Genomic DNA, 27,314 nt, shown 5'->3' on the forward strand with positions numbered 1-27,314 from the left:
ACAGGAAAATACCAACAAAAGAGAAAAAGCCACCAAGACAGGAACTAAAACACTACACACAGGAAAAACAGCAAACAACTCCAAATAAGTCAGGGGGTGATGTGACAGGTGGTGACAGTACATCTACTTTGAGACAAGAGCTATAGTGATGCATGCTTGGTTATGCTTTAAAGTTATATCCAACAATTGCGACTTTTTACTGTCAACTGAGTTTATGATTTCTGTTGGTGGTGAGCCTCCGGATTTTTTCAACGCAAAAAAATGTGCCTCGGCTCAAAAAAGGTTGAAAAACACTGATTTAGTCCATCGACACGCTCGTCGTGGATGACACGATAAAAAAATAATCCAGTAAATCAGTGAAGCCACGGCAAAAGCTGGCGTCGTCCCGCCGCGTCGTCATGGAAACACGTAGAAGGGGGGGGGGGTCTCTTTAGACTTGTAAACTCGAGTCATGACGTCCGGTCTGTGGTTCAGGGTCACCTGCTGCGCCTCCTGTGTGGGCCCAAGGGGTCAAAGGTCGACGACGTAACGCGCGGACATCAGTGAGGACGTGTGTGATCTCTCGCTAAATGATTGACACTGCCTATGATTATATACAATACCGATATTATTATCTGATATTACGTAGCAAAACTACTACAACATCATTGTACATTATTACTTACTCAACTAGTATCATTATTGTATTTAGTGTAGGCTAGTTAGTGAAAGTAACCTTAGTATTTAGTTACTGTGATTACCTGTTGTAACTTAGTATTAACTAACATCTGTAGGCTAGTTTAATTTTCCTGAGGGAACTCTCCTGAAGGAATCAATAAAGTACTATCTATCAATCTATCTAGTTAGGTAAAGTAACTTTAGTATTTTGTTACTGTGATTAACTGTTGTGACATAGTATTAACTAAAATCTGTAGGGTAGTTAGTTAAAGTAACCTTGGTATTTAGTTACTGTGATTTACCGTTGTAACATAGTATTAAAGGCCTACTGAAATGAATTTTTTTTATTTAAACGGGAATAGCAGATCCATTCTATGTGTCATACTTGATCATTTCGCGATATTGCCATATTTTTGCTGAAAGGATTTAGTAGAGAAAATCGACGATAAAGTTCGCAACTTTTGCTCGCTGATAAAAAAAGCCTTGCCTGTACCGGAATTAGCGTGACGTCACAAGCGGTAGTGCTGCTCACAATTTCCCATTGTTTACAATGGAGCGAGAGAGATTCGGACCGAGAAAGTGACGATTATACTATTAATTTGAGCGAAGATGAAAGATTCGTAAATGAGGAACGTTACAGTGAAGGACTTGAAAGGCAGTGATGGACGTATCTTTTTTCGCTCTGACCGTAACTTAGGTACAAGCTGGCTCATTGGATTCCACACTCTCTCCTTTTTCTATTGTGTATCACAGATTTGTATTTTAAACCATCTCAGATACTATATCCTCTTGAAAATGAGAGTCGAGAACGCGAAATGGACATTCACAGTGACTGAACATGTAAATACACGATTAATAATTCAGCTTTGCGAAGCTAAAAAGAATAGAAGCTAACCTAGCTACGTAGCCAACTTGATAGCAGCAGTCTCAAATGCAGATAGAAACTAAATAAAAAAAAACCCTGACTGGATGGATAGACAGAAGATCAACAATACTATTAAACCATGAACATGTAAATACACGATTAATAATATTCCGCTTGGCGAAGCTAAAAAAACAGAAGCTAACCTAGCAACGTAGCCAACGCGATATGCAGTCTCAAATGCAGATAGAAACTAAATTAAAAAAAACCCTGACTGGATGCATAGACAGAAGATCAATAATACTATTAAACTATGAACATGTAAATATACGATTAATAATATTCCGCTTGGCGAAGCTAAAAAAACAGAAGCTAACCTAGCTGCGTAGCTAACTTAGATGCGGCGGCGTGCGTTGTACGCTTTTGACGACACCCCGGCCGCCATAAGAGTTGGCAAGAAACATATATTTCCCCAAAGTTACGTACGTGACATGCACATATCGACACGCACGTACGGGCAAGCGATCAAATGTTTGGAAGCCAAAGCTGTACTCACCGTAGTGCGTCTGTTATCCTGCTCAAAACACAACACAACCTCCTGGTGTTGGTGTTGCTGTAGTCCGCTGCTCCACCGGCTCCAACTTTCTTATTTACAGTCTCCATTGTCCATTAAACAAATTGCTCAATCGCTTTATTAACAAGCGGTAACTGGTTGTAGTTCAAAAAGTAACGCACACACATACACGAGCTGCTGTTAGCCAAAAGTCACGATCACACACACTCAAGTTCTCCGCCAACTCACTCGCGCATGCGCGTTCCCCAAACCCTTAAAGACACAGTACACTAATGCAAATATCATGGATATTACAGTATTGTACTTAGCCGCTAAGACACCGATCGATCCCACGTACAACGTTCTTCTTTGCAGTCTCCATTGTTCATTAAACAAATTGCAAAAGATTCACCAACACAGATGTCCAGAATAATGTGGAATTTTGTCAAAGAAAACAAGAGGCTTTTCTATCGGGTCCGATGGGGTCCAACCACTTCCGTTGCTTTTGTGACGTCACACGCATAAATCATATCCAAAGGAGTTTTTCAACCGGAAGTGTGGCGGGAATTTTAAAATGGCACTTTATAAGTTAACCCGGCCGTATTGGCATGTGTTTCAATGTTAAGATTTCATCATTGATATATAAACTATCAGACTGTGTGGTTGGTAGTAGTGGCTTTCAGTAGGCCTTTAAATAACATAAGTAGGCTAGTTAGTTAAAGTAAGCTTAGTATTTAGTTACTGTGATTACCTGTTGTAACTTAGTATTAACTAACATCTGTAGGCTAGTTAGGTAGAGTAACTTTAGTATTTTGTTACTGTGATTAACTGTTGTGACATAGTATTAACTAAAATCTGTAGGGTAGTTAGTTAAAGTAACCTTGGTATTTAGTTACTGTGATTAACCGTTGTAACATAGTATTAAATAACATATGTAGGCTAGTTAGTTAAAGTAAGCTTAGTATTTAGTTACTGTGATTAACTGTTGTAATGTACTATTAAATAACATATGTAGGCTAGTTAGGTAAAGTAACTTTAGTATTTTGTTACTGTGATTAACTGTTGTGACATAGTATTAACTAAAATCTGTAGGGTAGTTAGTTAAAGTAACCTTGGTATTTAGTTACTGTGATTAACCGTTGTAACATGGTATTAAATAACATATGTAGGCTAGTTAGTTAAAGTAAGCTTAGTATTTAGTTACTGTGATTACCTGTTGTAACTTAGTATTAACTAACATCTGTAGGCTAGTTAGGTAAAGTAACTTTAGTATTTTGTTACTGTGATTAACTGTTGTGACATAGTATTAACTAAAATCTGTAGGGTAGTTAGTTAAAGTAACCTTGGTATTTAGTTACTGTGATTAACCGTTGTAACATGGTATTAAATAACATATGTAGGCTAGTTAGTTAAAGTAAGCTTGGTATTTAGTTACTGTGATTAACTGTTGTAACGTAGTATTAAATAACATATGTAGGCTAGTTAGTTAAAGTTACGTTAGAATGTATTTAATTCCTATAATTGACTGTTAGTAACATAGTATTAACTAACATCTGTTTGCTAGTTAGTTAGAGTTACGTTAGTATTTAGTTACTGTAATTAACTGTTGTAACGTAGTATTAAATAACATATGTATGCTAGTTAGTTAAAGTTACGTTAGAATGTATTTAATTCCTATAATTGACTGTTAGTAACATAGTATTAACTAACATCTGTTTGCTAGTTAGTTAGAGTTACGTTAGTATTTAGTTACTGTGATTAACTGTTGTAATGTAGTATTAAATAACATATGTAGGCTAGTTAGTTAAAGTTACGTTAGGATGTATTTATTTCCTACAATTGACTGTTAGTAACATAGTATTAACTAACATCTGTTTGCTAGTTAGTTAGAGTTACGTTAGTATTTAGTTAATGTAATTAACTGTTGTAACATAGTATTAAGTAAAATCTGTAGACTAATTAGTTAAAGTTATGTTAGAATGTATTTGGTTACTATTATTGCTTGTTAGTAACATAATATTAACTAACATCTGTAGGCTAATGAGTTAAATTAACCTTAGTGTTTAGTTACTGTAATTAACTGTCGTAACATAGTATTAACTAACATCTGAAGGCTTGTTAGTTAAAGTTATGCTATAGTGTATTTAGTTACTATAATTGACATTTGTTAGTACCATAGTATTAACTAACATCCGTAGGCTGGTTGGTTATATAAAGTTATGTTAGGATGTATTCAGTTACTATTATTGACTGTTGTTAGTAACATAGTATTAACTAACATCTGTAGGCCTGTTAGTTAGTTAAAGTTATGTTAGGATGTATTCAGTTACTATTATTGACTGTTGTTAGTAACATAGTATTCACTAAAATGTGTATGTTAGTTAATTAAAGTTATGTTATGATGCATTTAGTTACTATTATTAACTGCTGTTAGTAACATAGTATTAACTACCATCTGTAGGGTAGTTAATTAAAGTTACATAATGATATATTTAGTTACTGTTATTAACTGCTGTTAGTAACATAGTATCAACTACCATCTGTAGGGTAGTTAGTTAAAGTTACATAATGATATATTTAGTTACTGTTATTAACTGCTGTTAGTAACAGTATTAACCAACATCTGTAGGTTAGTAAGTTAAAGTTATGTTATGATGTATGTAGTTACTATCAATAACTGTTTTTAGTAACATAGTATTAACCAACATCTGTAGGTTAGTTAGTTGAAGTTATGTTATGTTATGATGTATGTAGTTACTATCAAGAACTGTTTTTAGTAACATAGTATTAACCAACATCTGTAGGTTAGTTAGTTAATGTTATGTTAGGATGTATTTACTTACTATCATTGACTGTTGTTAGTAACATAGTATTACCTTCCATCTGTAGGCTAGTTAGTTAAAGTTGTGTTAGTATTTAGTTACTATAACTGACTTTTTGTTAGTAACATGGTACTAATTAACATATGTAGGTTAGTTTGTTAAAGATACATTAAGATGTATTTAGTTATTATTAACTGTTGTTAGTAAAATACTACTAACATCTGTAGGCTAGTTATTTAAAGTTACATTAGGATGTATTTAGTTACTATTATTGACTGTTGTTAGTAAAATAGTATTATCTAACATCTGTAGGCTAGTGAGTTAGTTAATGTTATGTTAGGATCTATTTAGTTATTATTATTGACTGTTAGGAACATAGTATTACCTTCCATCTGTAGGCTAGTTAGTTAAAGTCGTGTTAGTATTTAGTTACTATAACTGACTTTTTGTTAGTAACATGGTACTAATTAACATATGTAGGTTAGTTTGTTAATGGTACATGAAGATGTATTTAGTTATTATTAACTGTTGTTAGTAACATAGTACTAACTAACATCTGTAGGCTAGTTATTTAAAGTTACATTAGGATGTATTTAGTTACTATTATTGACTGTTGTTAGTAACATAGTATTATCTAACATATGTAAGCTAGTTAGTTAGTTAAAGTTACGTTAGGATCTATTTAGTTATTATTATTGACTGTTGTTAGGAACATAGTATTACCTTCCATCTGTAGGCTAGTTAGTTAAAGTTGTGTTAGTATTTAGTTACTATGACTGACTTTTGTTACTAACATGGTACTAACTAACATATGTAGGTTAGTTTGTTAAAGACACATTAAGATGTATTTAGTTATTATTAACTGTTGTTAGTAACATAGTACTAACTAACATCTGTAGGCTAGTTATTTAAAGTTACACTAGGGTGTATTTAGTTACTATTATTGACTGTTGTTAGTAACATAGTATTATCTAACATCTGCAGGCTAGTTAGTTAGTTAAAGTTACGTTAGGATGTATTTAGTTATTATTATTGACTGTTGTTAGGAACATCGTAATAACCAACAGTCAATACATAGTCAATACTAGTAACTAAATACTAACATTACTCGAACTAACTAACTAGCCAACAAACAAACTAACTAAATAGCCACCTAACTAACTAACTAACTAACCAGTCAACCAACTAACCAACCAATTAACTAACTAACTAACTTTAGCAGGGATTCTTCCCAGCAGCACATCCTTGTTTTTGTTTGACGTGCATTTCCCTAACAAGTCTTTTCTGCACTTGCCTGTTGTCTCTGCATCCCGGGGTCCATACATACACCAAAACATAACAAAAACAGTTAAGTTTATTCAATTCTTATTCTTATTCTTTATCAATATTATTATCATTATTGCACCGAGGCTTTAGCACACTTAAAGTCCTACAAGAAATGTGTACATATATACATGTATACAGTATGTATATATGTACACGGCGGCAATTGTACTTTTCAGGTCCCATTGTTCTGGTTTCATTTTTCCTTTGTTTTGTTTTGTTTTGTTAGTTTTCTAATCAAAAAGTTGTTTATTTAGTCTGTAGAAGGTGTCGCGGGCCAATGAGAGTTGAGCTGAGGAGGCCACACTTTGGACACGCTGGTCTAGATCTAAATGACTTGGGTCCACGCAGGTGCGTCATTGTGTGCGTGTTGAAATATCCCGCGAGATGATGATGATGATGATGATCCTCAGTGGGGGTGAAGGGGTGTGTGTGTGTGTGTGTGAGTGTGTGTGTGTGTGTGTGTGTGTGTGTGTGTCATCCATCTCCCGCTCTGTCCCTGCGCGACACAGGCGAGGCTGATGGAGTGGACCATAGATGGACCGCCGACACTGCGGGGGTCTGATGCTGAGCGGGCAGGTACACACACACACACACGCACACACACACACACACACACACACACACGCTAACGACTTTTACATGTGCAGGCTCTGAACGTGCAGGCTCGGTCGGCAGGTTTCCTTCAATAGAAATACATTTTGCAGAGCTGAGCAGTCGGCCAGGCTTTCTACACAGGACAAATATAGAACTATACAACATAGAACAAAGCTCTAAGCAGCTGTACGACAGTCACAATCACGATGCTTGTTGCTAGGCAGAACTTGTGAAACCCCATTACTGTAAAAACAAACACATTCAGTGTGTACAAACATGCATACATCAAAACATACTGTATATATATACATACATGCATACATTTGTACGTACATACATATATACATACATAAATACATACATGTATATGTGCATACGTACATACATAAATACATACATGTATATGTACATACGTACACACATAAGTAACTGCGTGCATACATACATAAATGCACACAGACATACATATGTACAAACATACATACATCAAAACATACTGTATATATATATATACATACGAACGCACAAAAATACATGTACTGAATATGTACATACAAATGTAGAGACATACAAACATACATCATTGAGCGCGTACATGCGTACGTATATACACAAATCGTAAATATTTACATACATACCAACATACAAAAATACGTATGTAGTCGTACATACCTACATACATAGTGTATGTACATATGTACATACTGTACATACATACATACACACATGCACACATACATATACACATACTGTACATATATATGAATACATACATATACATAGGGCTGCAACTAACAACTAATTTGATAATCGATTAATCTGTCAATTATTACTTCGATTAATCGATTAATAATCGGATAAAAGAGACAAACTACATTTCTATCCTTTACAGTATTTTATTGAAAAAAAACCCCCAGCATACTGGCACCATACTTATTTTGATTATTGTTTCTCAGCTGTTTGTAAATGTTGCAGTTTATAAATAAAGGTTTATAAAAAAATAAAAATAAAAAATAATAATAAAAAAGTAGCCTCTGCGCATGCGCATAGCATAGATCGAACGAGTCGATGACTAAATTAATCGCCAACTATTTTTTATAATTATTGTATACTTATTGTATAATTATTGTATTATTGTATATAATTATTGTATAATAAAGGTTTATAAAAAAATAAAAATGAAATAAAAAAATAAAAAAGTAGCCTCTGCGCATGCGCATAGCATAGATCCAACGAATCGATGACTAAATTAATCGCCAACTATTTTTTATAATTATTGTATACTTATTGTATAATTATTGTATTATTGTACATAATTATTGTATAATAAAGGTTTATAAAAAAAAAAAAAAAAAAAAAAAAAAAAAGTAGCCTCTGCGCATGCGCATAGCATAGATCCAACGAATCGATGACTAAATTAATCGCCAACTATTTTAATCGATTTAATCGATTAGTTGTTGCAGCCCTACACACACACACACATATATATATATATATATATATATATATATATATATATATATATATAATTTCGTTCATTTTTTTCGAATCCACTTTTGATTTTACATCTCACTTTTGTTATATAATATTGCAATTATTATGAACAATATATGTAAGTATGTTATTTCACAGCTGATGAAATAAATTAATTTAACATTAAAAAAACGTTTTAAAAGTTTTTCTTTTCTTTTCATGGAACTTAGGACATTTCATTTCCTCAGCAGAGGAAGATGAAGATGCTCTCACTTTACAAGGCGACATTTTATCTGGTGAGAACCGGGTCACTGGGTCGACTGCTTCAAAGGGGCGGAGCTAGGCAGCAGAAATGTTTTTATACTAGGGCTGTTATAATCACATAACATGATCATGTTACACAGACACACATGCACACACACACACTTACACACACACACACACACACACACGGTAATCATGTATACACACAGATTAATCACGCAATGTATTTTGACTGTAGATGTACCTTTACCTTTCCAGTTGATGGTGAATATATATACAGTATATATATATTAGGGCTGCAACAACTAATCGATTCAATCGATTAAAATCGATTATAAAAATAGTTGTCGATTCGATGGATCTATGTTATGCGCATGCGCAGAGGAATTTTTTTGGATTTATTTAAAACGTTTTTTAAAAAATTATTATTATTATTATTTTAATAAAACTTTAATTATAAACTGCAACATGTACAAACAACTGAGAAACAATAATCAAAATAAGTATGGTGCTAGTATGCTGTTTTTTTCCCAATAAAATACTGGAAAGGATAGAAATGTAGTTTGTCTCTTTTATCCGATTATTAATCGATTAATCGAAGTAATAAGCAACAGATTAATCGATTATCAAATTAATCGTTATTTGCAGCCCTAATATATATATATATATATATATACTGTATATATATATATATATATATATATATATATATATATATATATATATATATATATATATATATATATATATATATATATATATATATATATATATATATATATATATATATATATATACACATACAGTGTTTATATGTATGCATACATACACACATACATGTATGTATATATAATAATAAATAATAATGGATTAGATTTCATATCGCGCTTTTCTATTATTAGATACTCAAAGTGCTCACAGAGAAGTGCGAACCCATCATTCATTCACACATATATACATGTATACATATACAAACATATGTACATATATACATACATACATATACAGTGTATATATGTACATATACAAATACATATATGTATATATACGTGTAAGAATAAATACATATACATATATGTATGTATATTTACTGTATAAAGGTATATATATAGATATATAGAAAATATATATGTAGAAGAACTGTACTATATTGTATACAATTTAACATATGTTAATGAAAAGTAAAGTATTGTAATAAAACAAAGACAATGGTATTAATACAGTAAGTAATAATTAATGTATTATTAGCCACAGTACATTTATTTATGCATACTTTGGTTTGGGTCTTTAAAATAAAATAAAATAAGTAAGTATGCCATAATTATTTATCATTATGATAGTTAAAATGATTATAATGAAATTATTTTTTATTTTTATTTTTCTGCACTGGATACAACTGTGAAAAAGTAGTAATGACAAAACTAAAACATTTATTTAAAAAAACACGATAAAACAATTTTTTGGTTAATATTATCTTTAAATTATTGTAAATATTATTATTATTATTATTATTATTATGATTCAATTATTTTTGGGTTAAAATCTGATGCGGACTGATGCGTACTCACTTGACCTTTGACCCCCGCTACGTCAGCCATCTTGGCTCAGACGTCTACAGATTGATCTATAGATAGATCTATAGATCACCGGTCTCAGAGAAACTTCTGGCTTTGACGTTGACCTTTGAACCGTGCAGGAAATAAGCAGCAGGTTCACCTTCGACCCCGACACCTTTTGGTCCTCTCCAGGGACACATGGCGACGGTAACCCGGCAACCACCAAAACATGTTTATGCAAGACCCAAGATACCTCGTCTCTGCTCATATTTGGTTACCATGGCGACAATACCGGGCGTGTGCGCTTTCGCCCGCAGCCCGCCAACAATGGCTGACCTCGGCGCTCAAGGAATACGAGCTAACCCGATCACGCGACTTCTTCTTCGTTCGGCCGACGCCCTCAATGACACGTTTTGGAAGTAGGGCAGAGATTGCCAACTAACGCATTTAAAAGACTCCAGTCCAGTAGGGGGCGGTGTTACGCATTACTTCCCGAAACATAGCAATTGTGTCCGATGCTACCGACAAATCAAGAAAAATGACTTTAACGCGAGTAAAAACAAAGTTTATGTAGCATTAGAGCATAACGTAAAAACACCAGAATTGTACGAGTAGTACTAGTAATACAAGTACATGAGACATTCCGCTATGCAAAGTTGAGTAGTAACGTGCTACTCGGGATGTTACGATAAACAGTAACAACGATAACCGGGGTTAGCATGAGAATTATTTAAAAAAAACGTAATTGATAACTGGACTCACGGATTGACTGGCACTAGCTCATTAGCTAGCTTCAATGCTAACATGAAAACAAGAGACATTAAGGTCTTATTTCATTAAGAAATAAATCCGAACTTATATAAACACATTCGAACAACTATGATATTTGTCCAAAAACATTCGATCTTTTGTCACTGGCATTAGCTTCTCAGATTTTTCTAAATAGGTTCTTGAAAATTCCGAATCAATTCAAAATTGCTACTAATTAATTTTTTTCCAACAACTGTGTTATCACTGTGAAAGAAATATGTGGATTTTAGGGTAAAATAACTGCGGGCTCAGTCAGTCGCCAGGATTTGAACATAGAAATAACGGTGGTCAAGAGTACCGTGAAAACTACAATTTTTATTCATTCTGGTTATGAACTGATTCAGAGTTTTCAAAAAGTCGTTTTTTTTAAACCTAAAATAAAGCCGAATTAATTCAACGTGAGGTTGGAAATATTTTTTCATTTTGTAAGTTTTATTCCCAAAACTTTGTCCAATTGTACAATATCTGAAGTACAGTCGACTTTTATTTTGTAATTTCACATTGTTTAGGAAGGTCTTTCCTGTCCCCAAATGTGTCACTATTTAATTATGAATGAAAAATATTATGTTAACCTGTGACTATGATGCTCACTTCCCTTGTGCGAAGATGATTTTTTAAAAACTTTTTTAAAACTTTTTTTCACAATAAAATCCGTAAGAAGGAGTTTTTCAACCAATTTTCTTACTTTAATGTATAAAATTCTTCAAACTCGATATGCAATCGTTCTTTCTAAAAACTATAACACTGATCAGTTTGATTTTAGAGTTGATGATTTATCAGTCAAACTCAATCAAACTTTATTTGTAAAGCGCTTTTTATACATAAAAAAAAAAGCAACGCAAAGTGCTTTACAAAGTTAAAAACAATAACCCGATGACCCAAACACACACACACACATATTCTACTATATGAACAAATGTATGCATGTTTGAGTACAGAGGAGCCAGATGAGTAAACACTATCACAGGAGCCATCTGTACCAGGAGGTCATCAGACCATGGCCCCCAGGACGCTGTCAAAAAGGGGCCCTACAAACATGGCTGATAACCCCTGATGAAGATGGCTACCTGTGAGGAACGTTGGAAAGTAAAAATAATAAAAGTTGTAGAATAGTCAGAACCATGAGTAGAAATAAAAGGGTAAAATACAAGTAAGAAGTGAAGATTAAAAAATGTAATAAATAACAAATAAAATAAAATAATAATAAATAAAAAAGATACAAATAAAATGAATATACCTTAAATATATAATAAATAAATATAACTAAATAAAATCTTACATAACTAATAAGATAGAAAGAGAAACATTACAAAATTGAACACAAATTTAACCATACAGTATCATAATATTTGAGTTGATAACTCAATATACTCTTTGTAAACACCCGGTGTTTTGGTAGTGACCAATATTTAGTTTGCAAGGTTTTATCAAACATATTGCTTATCATAACATGCTTGTGGTCAATAAAATCATTGATTTTTCTGTTGATATCCGTTGAAAAGAATTACCCACGTGCTAATTCTGACCATAACTAAATCATGCTAGCAAACACTCCTAAAAACATAATATTTTGCACAAAAGTTGACGTAATTGAAGATATTACGTGTATGGCAGTGACCATTTTTAAAGGTACACATTTAATTTTTAGACTTTGGAACACATTTATTTAAAAACGAGTTACTTACCAGAGGGGGCATTAGCCCAATGTCACTTCCTGGTTCATAATAATGGGGTGTGGCTTAAATCTAGAATCGGCCACGCCTCTAAAACTCTTGCGTTTCGGTAGTGACATAAAAATGAAGGACATGATTTTTTTTTCATTTCAAAATAAAACCCACAATGAATTTATGTCTTTCAACATTTGTTTAGTATGGAGCCCCTAAAGGGACATGGGGGAATTATTTAAAAAAAAAACAAATTATTTTTATTTGTTTATTTTTTAGACATGTATCTCGTGGGCACGATAAACTATCTCGTGCGCACGAGAAACTTCTTTTAAAGTTATAAAAAAAAAATGTGCACGAGATACATGTCTAAAATAAAATAGAAAATAAAAAATGCATAATTTTTTAAATTTTTTTTTTTTAGACATGTATCTCGTGCGCACCAGAAACTTTTTTTAAAGTTATAAAAAAAAAATGCGCACGAGATACATGTCTAAAATAAAATAAAAAATAAAAAATTTATAATTTTTTTTTTTTTTTTTTTTCAGACATATATCTCGTGAGCACGAGATGCATGTCTAAAAAATAAAATTTAAAAAATAAAAATAATAAATAAAAAAAAATCCCCCTTGTCCCCTTAGGGGCTCCGTAGTTTAGAGTTAATCATCAAGATCTTTTAAATCACACCGTTGAAACATATCTAAAAAAAACGTTCAAAGCGATATTTTCACGAATTGAAATTTAGGGGTCAGGATTGGGGACGGCTACTTCTTAATAGAAAGTACCCCAGAAAAGATGATTTTGTATTTATTTCTGGTATGACTATCTCAACTAATGCACTGGGTTTCAACAGGTAATCTCAATTAAAATCCATGTCTGAGCATTCATTCGTTTTTTGTTAAAACGCTTTTTTAAACGTAGAACGCCAAATAACGAGCGGCAAAATCGTTTTGAAGCGAGAATCGCTTCTGAATCGAATCGTGCCCCCAAGAATCGGGATTCAAGTTGAACCACGAATTGTTATTGGTATTGTTTATTTTCGTAGTCCAGTAATCCATCGATTACTTTGTACGATTAATCGGGGGGAAAAAACATACTTTATAACGCCATTTTTCTGCTTGGTTAGGGTTAGGGTTAGGGTTGGGGTTAGGGTTAGGGTTAGGCATAAAGAAAAAAAGGTTGGTTAGGGTTAGGGTTGGGGTTGGGTTTGGGGTTAGGGTTAGGGTTATGGTTAGATTATTATTATTATCATTATTATTCCTGAAATTGCACTTTTAGCTACGTTAGAAACTATGTCTGCGCATTTAAAGTTCGAAATGTCGTCCATTTTTATTAGTCACGTTGACTAAACGATTAATCGAAGCAACAGATTATAAATCAAAGCTTTTTTTTACCAAACGATTAATCGATGTTATTGTTTATGCTGTACAGCAGAGTCTGGGTTGCTGAGTAGGTCAGTGCCGCTGGAAGTGGGTCATAGGAGACAGAAGATCCGCATTGTGCGCAGGGATCCAGAATCCAAGCCGATGAAGGAGAGGACGGAAACCAAATCTTGAAGCCGGCTGACAAAAGAACGTGTATTTGAAGGCAGCCCGAATGCTTCGTATTTCAGGTCGTGGCCTGAGGCTGTGGTCCGTCACCCAAAGCCAGCAAGGTGCTTTGACCTTGTTTTTGGTCCAATCCCAGGAGACCGCCTTGCCTATAAAGACCCCCCCAAACGTGAGTCCGACAATTCCATCCGAGCCTTGCCTCCCTGTCGCAGTCCAAGTCTTCACCGCGTCCGGCCACGAAGATGAAGATCCTTTTAGTCGTCCTCTCCATGATAGCGAGGAGTCGTCCGCTGGAGCTGAGCGACTGCGGCGCGGACGCCAGGAGACCTCAGATGACCGACATCTCGGTGCAGTGCGGCACGTCCTCCATCAGCCTGGCCGTCCAGGTCTGCCCGGTCATCTACACGGGCTACAACGAGACCCTCCTGATCCTCAACCACGTGACGGACTCAAGCTGCCGGGCCACGCTGGACGAAAGCGCGTGGCCCCCGGTGGCTCGCTTCGAATTCCCCCTGAACTCGACGCACGCCTGCGGGAGCACCTTCCTGACCACCAGCTCCACCGGCACCGGCGTCTTCTCGGACTTTTCCAACATCCAGACAGTGAACATCAGCGGCGTGATCCGCTCCATCGACACCACCACCGGCACCATCACGTACAACGCCGAGCTGAAGTACTTCTACTCCTGCGCGTACCCCTTAGAGTACCTGGTCAACAACACCCAGATCGACGTGTCGGCGTCCTCCGTCGCCGTGAAAGACAACAACGGCAGCTTCATCAGCACCTTGAACATGAAGCTCTTCAGCGACCCCGGCTACCTCCAGCCATTGGTCATACCCAGTCTCGGCCTGGAGCTGCGGACCAACGTGTACGTGGAGGTGAAAGCCGTCAACCTGACCGGGCAGTACCACGTCCTGCTGGACCGCTGCTACGCCTCCGTCTCGGCGCTGCCGTCCAACTCCAGCTCCTTCAACCTTTTCGTGCCGTGCTCCAAGGACCGCTTCACCACCGTGATCGAGAACGGCGACAGCCAGAGCGCCCGCTTCCACTTCCCGGCTTTCCGCTTCATCGAGCAGCAGAACGAGACGGTGTCCACCTACTTCCTGCACTGCATCACCCGCCTGTGCGAGAGCAGCACCTGCAGCATCTTCAAGCAGTGCAACAACCGCCGCAAGAGGGAGACGGTGGAGGCCACGCCGGACGGGGTGACTGAGCCCTACACCGTCACCTCCAAGAAGCTCATCACCAAAACCGAGACCGGCGAGTCCAAAGAGGAGCCCCTGGTCGACAGCGACGAAGACCGGTCCGCCGTCGGGCTCAGCGTTGCCGTCGGCGTCCTGGCTTTTGTTTGCGCCGTGGCCCTGTGTGCCGCCGCCATCTTCTACAAGAGGCTCAGGAACTAAACGGACCAGCTTCCGGCGCTCGCCCGTTTTGGACGACTCGACTCTTCTATCCTTCGTCAGCGTAGCTTTAGGAGTCGAGTTCGAGGTTTGTCATGCATGTCCGCACTTCAGAAGCTTTGATCCTAGAAGACCGTTTTTTTTTTTACGTGAAATGTCCGGGGGGTGGGAGGAGTTTTGAAAGAGAAGTCAAAGTAGCTTCCAAAGTATTACGTGTAATTTATTCTGTGGACGAACAAACTTTGTCTGCACTTAATAAACCATCTAAGAAACCGACGTGTCTTCTCCATTGACTTCATCTCCACAATAAAACATGTGACTACTACTACAGTTCTCCGCTTTTTGAAGTACAAGTACTTTACTGTCGTAATCACAAGAATCAACTAGAGCAGTGGTCCCCAACCTTTTTGTAGCTGCGGACCGGTCAACGCTTGAAAATGTGTCCCACGGATCGGGAGGGGGAAGGGGGGGTGAATTTTTTCATTTTTTTTTCATAAAGAAATACAATCATCTGTGCTTACGGACTGTATCCCTGCAGACTGTATTGATCTATATTGATATATAATGTACCGTAATTTCCGGACTATAAGCCGCACCTGACTATAAGCCGCACCAGCTAAATTTAGGGGAAAATACAGATTGCTCCATATATAAGCCGCACCCGACTATAAGCCGCAGGGTTTTGATGTGTAATTAGCGTAGTATATAGGGGTTCCTGCTACCACGGAGGGGATTGTCGGGACAGAGATGACTGTTTGGGAACGCAAAGCGTCCCATTTATTAACTATAAATCTTTCAATCATTCAATCAAACTTTCACATCTTTGACATGGCGAACAGCATTTGTGCAAAGTACAAATAATACAACGGTGCAAAGTAATACAAAGTGCTCGCCTGTACGTTATCAAAATAACCAGCCTACCGGTATATGAAAAGTCAGTCTTTAATCATTGTGTCATCGTCTTCCTCCTGCGTACTAAAACCACCGAAATCCTCTTCGTCGGTGTCGGAGAAGAACAGGCCGTAAATAAGCCGCACCCTTGTATAAGCCGCAGTGACCAGAACGAGGGGAAAAAGTAGCGGCTTATAGTCCGGAAATTACGGTATATATTGTGTTTTTTATGTTGATTTAATAAAACATTTGTATTTATTTTTATTTTTTTATTTGTATTAAATCAACATAAAAAACACAATATATACATTATATATCAATATAGATCAGGGGTCACCAACCTTTTTGAAAGCAAGAGCTACTTCTTGGGTACTGATTAATGCGAGGGGCTACCAGTTTGACACACACTTAAATAAATTGCCAGAAATAGCCAATTTGCTCAATTTACCTTTAACTCTATGTTATTATTAATATTTAATGATATTTACACTTAATTGAACGGTTTAAAAGAGGAGAAAACACGAAAAAAATGACTATTAAATTTTGAAACATAGTTTATCTTCAATTTCGACTCTTTAAAATTCAAAATTCAACCGAAAAAAAGAAGAGAAAAACTAGCTAATTCGAATCTTTTTGAAAAAATAATTATTTTTTTTTATAGAACATCATTAGTAATTTTTCCTGATTAAGATTCATTTTAGAATTTTGATGACATGTTTTAAATAGGTTAAAATCCAATCTACACTTTGTTAGAATATATAACAAATTGGACCAAGCGATGAGGTGGCGACTTGTCCAGGGTGTACCCCGCCTTTCGCCCGATTGTAGCTGAGATAGGCTCCAGCGACCCCAAAGGGAATAAGTGGTAGAAAATGGATGGATGGATGGATGGATGGACCGAGCTATATTTCCAACAAAGACAAATCATTATTTCTTCTAGATTTTCCAGAACAAAAATTTTAAAAGAAATTCAAAAGACTTTGAAATAAGATTTAAATTTGATTTTACAGATTTTTTAGATTAGCCAGAATATTTTTTTTAAATTTTAATCATAATAAATTTGAAGAAATATTTCACAAATATTCTTCATCGAAAAAACAGAAGCTAAAATGAAGAATTAAATTAAAATGTATTTATTATTCTTTACAATAAAAAAAATAAATTTACTTGAACATTGATTTAAATTGTCAAGAAAGAAGAGGAAGGAACTCAAAAGGTAAAAAGGTATATGTGTTTAAAAATCCTAAAATCATTTTTAAGGTTGTATTTTTTCTCTAAAATTGTCTTTCTGAAAGTTATAAGAAGCAAAGTAAAATAATTAATGAATTTATTCAAACAAGTGAAGACCAAGTCTTTAAAATATTTTCTTGGATTTTTTAAATTCTATTTGAGTTTTGTCCCTCTTAGAATTAAAAATGTCGAGCAAAGCGAGACCAGCTTGCTAGTAAATAAATACAATTTAAAAAATAGAGGCAGCTCACTGGTAAGTGCTGCTATTTGAGCTATTTTTAGAACAGGCCAGCGGGCGACTCATCTGGTCCTAACGGGCTACCTGGTGCCCGCGGGCACCGCGTTGGTGACCCCTGATATAGATCAATACAGTCTGCAGGGATACAGTCCGTAAGCACACATGATTGTATCTCTTTATGAAAAAAAATAAAAAAAAATAAAAAATAAAATAAAATTCTTGTGCGGCCCAATCGGTCCGCGGACCGGTACCGGGCCACGGCCCGGTGGTTGGGGTACCCACTGAAATAGAGTACCGGGGGGTCCGAATATGACTGATTATTTTCTAATAACAATAATTGCTTCTGTGAAGACCACAGTCAACATAAACTACGTGCAAACTACTGAGTCTTCATTGGGACACTAGTGAAATACTGACATCTAACCACTAGGGGGAGTTTTTTTGTATTTTGTGTGATTCATGTGGCAAGAGTCCAGGATGCTAATGTCCAAGTCAATGTAGAAAAAAAAAGCTACTGAAAGTGTTAAAAAAAAGTGCCTCATAATCAGAAAATAAAGTAATAAATAGTGTCAGATAATAGTGGAATTGGGAATAAATACATTCATTTATGAAAACAATAAAATAAAATAAAAGAGAAAAAAATAATAAATAAATATATATATATTTAAAATACTTGAAAATGTAAAGCAGATATGATGTATCTAATGAAGTGAAGTGAATTATATTTGCATAGCGCTTTTCTCTAGTGACTCAAAGCGTTTTACATAGTGAAACCCAATATCTAAGTTACATTTAAACCAGTGTGGGTGACACTGGGAGGAGGTGGCTAAAGTGTCTTGCCCAAGGACACAACGGCAGCGGCTAGGATGGCGGAAGCGGGAATCGAACCTGGAACCCTCAAGTTGCAGGCACGGCCACTCTACCAACCGAGCTATGCCGCCCCAATAATAAAAATGTTTTTTGAGTAATATTATTTCATACAATATCTTTGAGTTTGTGTATTTGTTTGTATTGTTTTTCTTTCAATGAGTACAATAGTGCAATAAAATGTATGAAAATGAAATAGTTAAAAAAAAGTTGAACGATATAATGAATCTAATCTTGTAATTAATTTTTTTTATTTTTTTTACTTACTTTCTTTTTATTTAATTAATAATATTTATGCTGATATTTTTGCTGTTTTGAAAAAATATGCTATTGTAAAAATAAACTAAATTAAATAGGTAAAAAATGTCAAGCAGATTTTTTTAAAGAGTTTGTGTCTAATTTTCTTATGTAAAATATTGTGTTAAAAATAAATAAATAATTAAAAAAATATATATACCGGTATATTAAAAAATATATATAAAAAATATAAATGAAAATATATATATATATATATATATATATATATATATATATATATATATATATATATATATATATATATATATATATATATATATATTGTTATAGACACGTAATCAATATCAATAAAAAATGCCAATCAGGTAACAGTATGGTGACAGTATTAATATATATATCGTTACAGTCACGTAATCAATATCAATAAAATATGCCAATCAGGTAACAGTATCAATATATATCCTGATAGACAGATACTCGATATCAATAAAAAATGCCAACCAGGTAACAGTATCAATATATACAACGATAGGCACATAATCGATATCAATAAAAAAATGCCAACCAGGTAACAGTATCAATATTTATAGCGATAGACACATAGTTGATATCAATAAAAAAAAAAAAATCAGGTAACACTATCAATATATATGGCGATTGACACGTAATTGATATCAATAATAAATTCCAATCAGGTAACAGTGTCAATATATATCGCGATTGACACATAATCGATATCAATACAAATGCCAATCAGGTAACAGTATCAATATTTATCATGATAGACACGTAATCAATACAAAAATCCAATCAGGTAACAGTATCAATATATATCGCGATTAACACATATTCAATATCACTAAAAAATGCCAATCACGTAACAGTGTCAATATATATCGCGATAAAACATAATCGATATCAATAAAAAAATACCAATCAGGTTAAAGTATCTATATATATCGTGATAGACACGTAATTGATTTTAATTAAAAACACCAATCAGGTATCGGTATGAATATATATTGTGATTGATACGTAATCGATATCAATAAAAAAATCAGGTAAGAGTATCAATATATATCGGAATAAACATGTAACCGATATCAATAAAAGATGCCACTCAGGTCACAGTATCAATATTTATCGCAATAGACATGTAATCGATATCAATAAAAAATTCCAATCAGGTAACAGTATCAATATATATTGTGATAGACACGTAATCGATATCAATTAAAAATACTATTTAGGTAACAGTATAATTAAATATCGTGATTGACACCTAATCAATATCACAAAAAAAATCCAATCAGGTAACAGTATCAAAATATATTGTGATAGTCACGTGATCGATATCAATAAAAATGTATTAGATAAAAAAACAGATTTTTTTTCTTCTTCCCTAAGTGAGGCACATTTGTGAAGTGACTCACAATCACGCTACGTTTTTATTATTTAAGTCAAGACTGAGTGTTGTATCCTTTTTTACCGTGCTGAACTTTTTTTTACGCCTGAGTAACAATTATTAAGGTTGTTAAAAAACGAGTAAAGTCGTACTTTTACTGTCTTTGTTATTTATCGTAGAGTCTCGACTGAGCGTCGTATCATCTTTAACCGTGATGAATTTATTTTTACACTTGAGTAACAATTATTAACGTTGTTAAAAAACGAGTAAAGTCATACTTTTACCGTCTTTGTTATTTATCGTAAAGTTCCAACTGAGTATTCTATCGTTTTTAACAGTGCTGAACATCTTTTTACGCTTGAGTAACAATTATTAACGTTGTTAACAAACTAGTAAAGTCGTACTTTTACTGTTTTTGTTATTTATCGTAAAGTCCCGACTGAGCGCCGTATCGTTTTCAACCGTACTGAACATCTTTTTACGCCTGAGTAACATTTATTAATGTTGTTAAAAAACGAGTAAAGTCGTACTTTTACCGTCTGTTATTTATCGTAGAGTCTCAACTGAGCGTCATATTGTTTTTAACTGTGTTGAATTTCTTTTTCCACTTGAGTAACAATTATTAACGTTGTTAAAAAACGAGTAAAGTCGTAATTTTACCGTCTTTGTTATTTGTCGTAAAGTTCCAACTGAGTGTTCTATTGTTTTTAACTGTGCTGAACATGTTTTTATGCCTGAGTAACAATTATTAATGTTGTTAAAAAACGAATAAAGTCGTACTTTTACCATCTTTGTTAGTTATCGTAAAGTTTCAACTGAGTGTTCTATAGTTTTTAACCGTGCTGAACATCTTTTTACACCTGAGTAACAATTATTAACGTTGTTAAAAAACGAGTAAAGTCGTACTTTTACTGTCTTTGTTATTTATCGTAAAGTCCAGACTGAGTGTCGTGTCGTTTTTAGCTGTACTGAACTTCTTTTTAAACCTGAGTAACAATTATTAACGTTGTTACAAAACGAGTAAAGTCATACTTTTACTGTCTTTGTTATTTATCGTAGAGTCTCAACTGAGCGTCATATCGTCTTTAACCGTGCTGAATTTCTTTTTCCACTTGAGTAACAATTATTAACGTTGTTAAAAAACGAGTAAAGTCGTACTTTTACCGTCTTTGTTATTCTTCGTAAAGTTCCAACTGTGTGTTCTATCGTTTTAACTGTACTGAACTTTTTTTTACGACTAACAGTTGTTAAGGTAGTAAAAAACGACTACAGTCGTACTTTTACTGTCTTTGTTATTTATCGTAAAGTCCTGACAGAGAGCCGTATCGATTTTAACCGTACTGAACATCTTTTTACGCCTCAGTAACAATTATTAACGTTGTTAAAAAAACGAGTAAAGTCGTACTTTAACTGTCTTTTTATTCATCGTAAAGTCCCGACTGAGTGTCGTATCGTTTTTACTGTACTGAACTTCTTTTTATGGCTGAGTAACAATTATTAACGTAGTAAAAAAACTAGTAAAGTCATACTTTTACCATCTTTGTTAAATATCGTAAAGTTCCAACTGAGTGTCGTATCGTTTTTAACCGTACTGAACATCTTTTTACACCTGAGTAACAATTATTAACGTAGTAAAAAAACGAATAAAGTTGTACATTCACCTTTTTTTGTTAAACATCGGAAAGTTCCAACTGAGCGTCGTATCGTTTTAACCGTGCTGAACATCTTTTTACGCCTGAGTAACAATTATTAACGTCGTAAAAAAACGAGTAAAGTCGTACATTTACCTTCTTTGTTAAATATCGTAAAGTGCCAATTGAGCGTCGTATCGTTTTTAACTGTACTGAACTTATTTTTACGCCTGGGTAACAATTGTTAACGTAGTAAAAAAACGAGTAAAGTCGTACTTTTACCGTCTTTGTTGAATATCGTGAAGTTCCAACTGAGCGTCGTATCGTTTTTAACTGTACTGAACTTCTTTTTACGCCTGAGTAACAATTATTAATGCAGTAAAAAAACTAGTAGAATCGTACTTTTGCCGTATTTGTTAAACATCGTAAAGTTCAAACTGAGCGTCGTATCGTTTTTAACCGTGCTGAACATCTTTTTACGCCTGAGTAACAATTATTAACGTAGTAAAAAAACGAGTAAAGTCCTACATTTACCTTCTTTGTTAAATATCGTAAAGTTCCAATTGAGCGTCGTATCGTTTTTAACTGTACTGAACTTCTTTTTACGCCTGAGTAACAATTGATAACGTTGTTAAAAAACGAGTAAAGTCGTACTTTTACCGTCTTTATTTATCGTAAAGTTCCAACTGAGCGTCATATCGTCTTTAACCGTGCTGAATTTCTTTTTCCACTTGAGTAACAATTATTAACGTTGTTAAAAAACGAGTAAAGTCATACTTTTACCGTCTTTGTTATTTATCGTAAAGTTCCAACTGAGTATTCTATCGTTTTTAACAGTGCTGAACATCTTTTTACGCTTGAGTAACAATTATTAACGTTGTTAAAAAACTAGTAAAGTCGTACTTTTACTGTCTTTGTTATTTATCGTAGAGTCTCGACTGAGCGTCGTATCATCTTTAACCGTGATGAATTTATTTTTCCACTTGAGTAACAATTATTAACGTTGTTAAAAAATGAGTAAAGTCATACTTTTACCGTCTTTGTTATTTATTGTAAAGTTCCAACTGAGTATTCTATCGTTTTTAACAGTGCTGAACATCTTTTTACGCTTGAGTAACAATTATTAACGTTGTTAAAAAACTAGTAAAGTCGTACTTTTACTGTCTTTGTTATTTATCGTAAAGTCCCGACTGAGCGCCGTATCGTTTTCAACCGTACTGAACATCTTTTTACGCCTGAGTAACAATTATTAATGTTGTTAAAAAACGAGTAAAGTCGTACTTTTACCGTCTGTTATTTATCGTAAAGTCTCAACTGAGCGTCATATTGTTTTTAACTGTGTTGAATTTATTTTTCCACTTGAGTAACAATTATTAACGTTGTTAAAAAACGAGTAAAGTCGTAATTTTGCCGTCTTTGTTATTTGTCGTAAAGTTCCAACTGAGTGTTCTATTGTTTTTAACTGTGCTGAACATGTTTTTATGCCTGAGTAACAATTATTAACGTTGTTAAAAAATGAATAAAGTCGTACTTTTACCGTCTTTGTTATTCTTCGTAAAGTTCCAACTGTGTGTTCTATCGTTTTAACTGTACTGAACTTTTTTTTACGACTAACAGTTATTAAGGTAGTAAAAAACGACTACAGTCGTACTTTTACTGTCTTTGTTATTTACCGTAAAGTCCTGACAGAGTGCCGTATCGTTTTTAACCGTACTGAACATCTTTTTACGCCTGAGTAACAATTATTAACGTTGTTAAAAAAACGAGTAAAGTCGTACTTTAACTGTCTTTTTATTCATCGTAAAGTCCCGACTGAGTGTCGTATCGTTTTTACTGTACTGAACTTCTATTTATGGCTGAGTAACAATTATTAACGTAGTAAAAAAACTAGTAAAGTCATACTTTTACCATCTTTGTTAAAAATCGTAAAGTTCCAACTGAGCGTCGTATCGTTTTTAACCGTACTGAACATCTTTTTACACCTGAGTAACAATTATTAACATAGTAAAAAAACGAGTAAAGTTGTACATTTACCTTTTTTTGTTAAACATCGGAAAGTTCCAACTGAGCGTCGTATCGTTTTAACCGTGCTGAACATCTTTTTACGCCTGAGTAACAATTATTAACGTCGTAAAAAAACGTGTAAAGTCGTACATTTACCTTCTTTGTTAAATATCGTAAAGTGCCAATTGAGCGTCGTATCGTTTTTAACTGTACTGAACTTCTTTTTACGCCTGGGTAACAATTAATAACGTAGTAAAAAAAACTAGTAGAGTCGTACTTTTACCGTCTTTGTTAAATATTGTAAAGTTCCAACTGAGCGTCGTATCGTTTTTAACTGTACCGAGCTTCTTTTTACGCCATAGTAACAATTATTAACATTGTTAAAAAAACGAGTAAAGTCGTACTTTTACCGTCTTTATTTATCGTAAAGTTTCAACTGAGTTTCGTATTGTTTTTAACCTTTCTGAACATTTTTTTACGCCTGAGTAACAATTATTAACGTAGTAAAAAAACGAGTAAAGTTGTACATTTACCTTTTTTTGTTAAACATCGGAAAGTTCCAACTGAGCGTCGTATCGTTTTAACCGTGCAGAACATCTTTTTACGCCTGAGTAACAATTATTAACGTCGTAAAAAAACGAGTAAAGTCGTACATTTACCTTCTTTGTTAAATATCGTAAAGTGCCAATTGAGCGTCGTATCATTTTTAACTGTACTGAACTTCTTTTTACGCCTGGGTAACAATTAATAACGTAGTAAAAATAACTAGTAGAGTCGTACTTTTACCGTCTTTGTTAAATATTGTAAAGTTCCAACTGAGCGTCGTATCGTTTTTAACTGTACCGAGCTTCTTTTAACGCCATAGTAACAATTATTAACATTGTTAAAAAAACGAGTAAAGTCGTACTTTTACCGTCTTTATTTATCGTAAAGTTTCAACTGAGTTTCGTATTGTTTTTAACCTTTCTGAACATTTTTTTACGCCTGAGTAACAATTATTAACGTAGTAAAAAAACTAGTAAAGTCATACTTTCACCGTCTTTGTTAAATATCGTAAAGTTCCAACTGAGCGTCGTATCATTTTTAACCGTACTGAACTTCTTTTTACGCCTGAGTAACAATTATTAACGTAGTAAAAAAACGAGTGAAGTCGTACATTTACTGTCTTTGTTACTTATCGTAAAGTTCCAACTGATCGCTTTTGAACCGTGCTGAACTTCTTTTTACGCTTGCAAGCAGTCGAGCAGAGTTGTCGGGCTCCACTTTGCAGGCAGGACGTGCGCGTTATGGACTTCCTGCAGCAAATAAAAGCCTCCCTTGTCAGCGAGCGCGACGTGCTGAGTGAGCGCTGCGTGTTTATTGGCCCGCGGGGAGCGGCCTGTCATTGCCGGATTCCGGCGAATGAAGAACGGCGCTCGCTTCTTGCCACTCGCACAATTCCCGCTTGTTGGCCTGAAGGATTCGCCGTGGACGTGACGCTCGCGTGACGCTCCCACCAGGTGTCGAGTTCCTCTCGGCGGGGGGCTTTGGGGCCGGGAATGAAAGTGTGGCGCACGACTGATTTCATTTCATGCTTTCGGACTTTTATGAAGTCCATAAAAACATTCCAAACATGTCCAGCAATCCTAAATCAAAGATTGTCATTTTCACGCATGCAAACATTGTTGAAGCCTGCGCTTTTATTTTGGAGATCATACATACTCTCAATAGGAGGAAAAATGCATTATTTTTTTAAAAGTTTTTTTTTCTTTTTTCTTATTTAAGTTAATTTCTTAAGTGACAGTGGAATAAAAACATTTCTTTTTTAAAATTATTTGTATGTATAATTTTTTCATATTTATTTTTATTATATATATATATATTTTTTTTAATTTATTGATCTGCAAAGAAATACAATGTCACCCAAAAGGGTTTGGTGGAATCTACTTTTTAATTTTTTTCTCATCAGACCATATTTTCTTTACAATTTTACATTTTTTTCTTGTCTCCTATTTAAGTTCATTTCTTAAGTGACAGTGGAATATAACTTTTTTCTTTTTTTAAATGATTTGTATGTAATATTTTTTCATATTTATTTTTTATTAAATATATTTTTTTTGAATTTATTGATCTGCAAAGAAATACAATGTCACCCAAAAGGGTGGGTGGAATGTACTTTTAAATTTTTTTCTCATCAGACGATATTTTCTTTACAATTTGAATTTTTTTCTTTTCTCCTATTTAAGTTCATTTCTTAAGTGACAGTGGAATAAAAATGTTTCTTTTTTAAAATTATTTGTATGTTATATTTTTTCATATTTATTTTTATTATATATATTTTTATTTATTTATTTATTGATCTGCAAAGAAATACAATGTCACCCAAAAGGGTTGGGTGGAATCTACTTTTTAATTTTCTTCTCATCAGACGATATTTTCTTTACAATTTAATTTTTTTCTTTTCTCCTATTTAAGTTCATTTCTTAAGTGACAGTGGAATAAAAATGTTTCTTTTTTAAAATTATTTGTATGTTATATTTTTTCATATTTATTTTTATTATATATATTTTTATTTATTTATTTATTGATCTGCAAAGAAATACAATGTCACCCAAAAGGGTTGGGTGGAATCTACTTTTTAATTTTCTTCTCATCAGACGATATTTTCTTTACAATTTAATTTTTTTTTCTTTTCTCCTATTTAAGTTAATTTCTTAAGTGACAGTGGAATAGAACTTTTTTCTTTTTTTAAATTATTTGTATGTAATATTTTTTCATATTTATTTTTTATTAAATATATATTTTTTAATTTATTGATCTGCAAAGAAATACAATGTCACCCAAAAGGGTTGGGTGGAATATACTTTTTAATTTTCTTCTCATCAGACGATATTTTCTTTACAATTTAAATTGTTTTTATTTTCTCCTATTTAAGTTCATTTCTTAAGTGACAGTGGAATACAACTTTTTCTTTTTTTAAATTATTTGTATGTAATATTTTTTCATATTTATTTTTTATTAAATATATTTTTAACTTTATACAAAAGCAGATTGCTTTTGATGGTTTTATTTTTAACACTGTCTTACACAACACTTCCTGATGTATAATACAATGCAAAAATGTCAATTTCTGTCACTTTATCCTGCATCCTCTTTAAAAATCTAACATTTTTCCCCGTCAGATTTGGACAACCATCTGTTGTCACACCAGCCAGCTTATCCCATTTTAGTCCTAACATGTCCAAACACGCATTTACCCATGTGAACAAGTCATTACCTG

General features: G+C 33.9%; 1 protein-coding gene across 1 annotated transcript; it reads left to right on the forward strand.

The window, feature by feature from the left end:
- The first annotated feature begins 14,177 nt into the window (after nucleotides 1-14,177).
- LOC133659210 (zona pellucida-like domain-containing protein 1) lies at nucleotides 14,178-15,534 on the forward strand. Its single transcript, XM_062061947.1, has 2 exons — nucleotides 14,178-14,300; nucleotides 14,344-15,534. The coding sequence occupies exons 1-2, from the start codon at nucleotides 14,178-14,180 to the stop codon at nucleotides 15,532-15,534; spliced, it is 1,314 nt and encodes a 437-aa protein (XP_061917931.1).
- The last annotated feature ends 11,780 nt before the right edge of the window (nucleotides 15,535-27,314 follow it).

This window comes from Entelurus aequoreus, linkage group LG10 (genome assembly GCF_033978785.1).
Source record: "Entelurus aequoreus isolate RoL-2023_Sb linkage group LG10, RoL_Eaeq_v1.1, whole genome shotgun sequence".
Lineage (NCBI taxonomy): Eukaryota > Metazoa > Chordata > Actinopteri > Syngnathiformes > Syngnathidae > Entelurus > Entelurus aequoreus.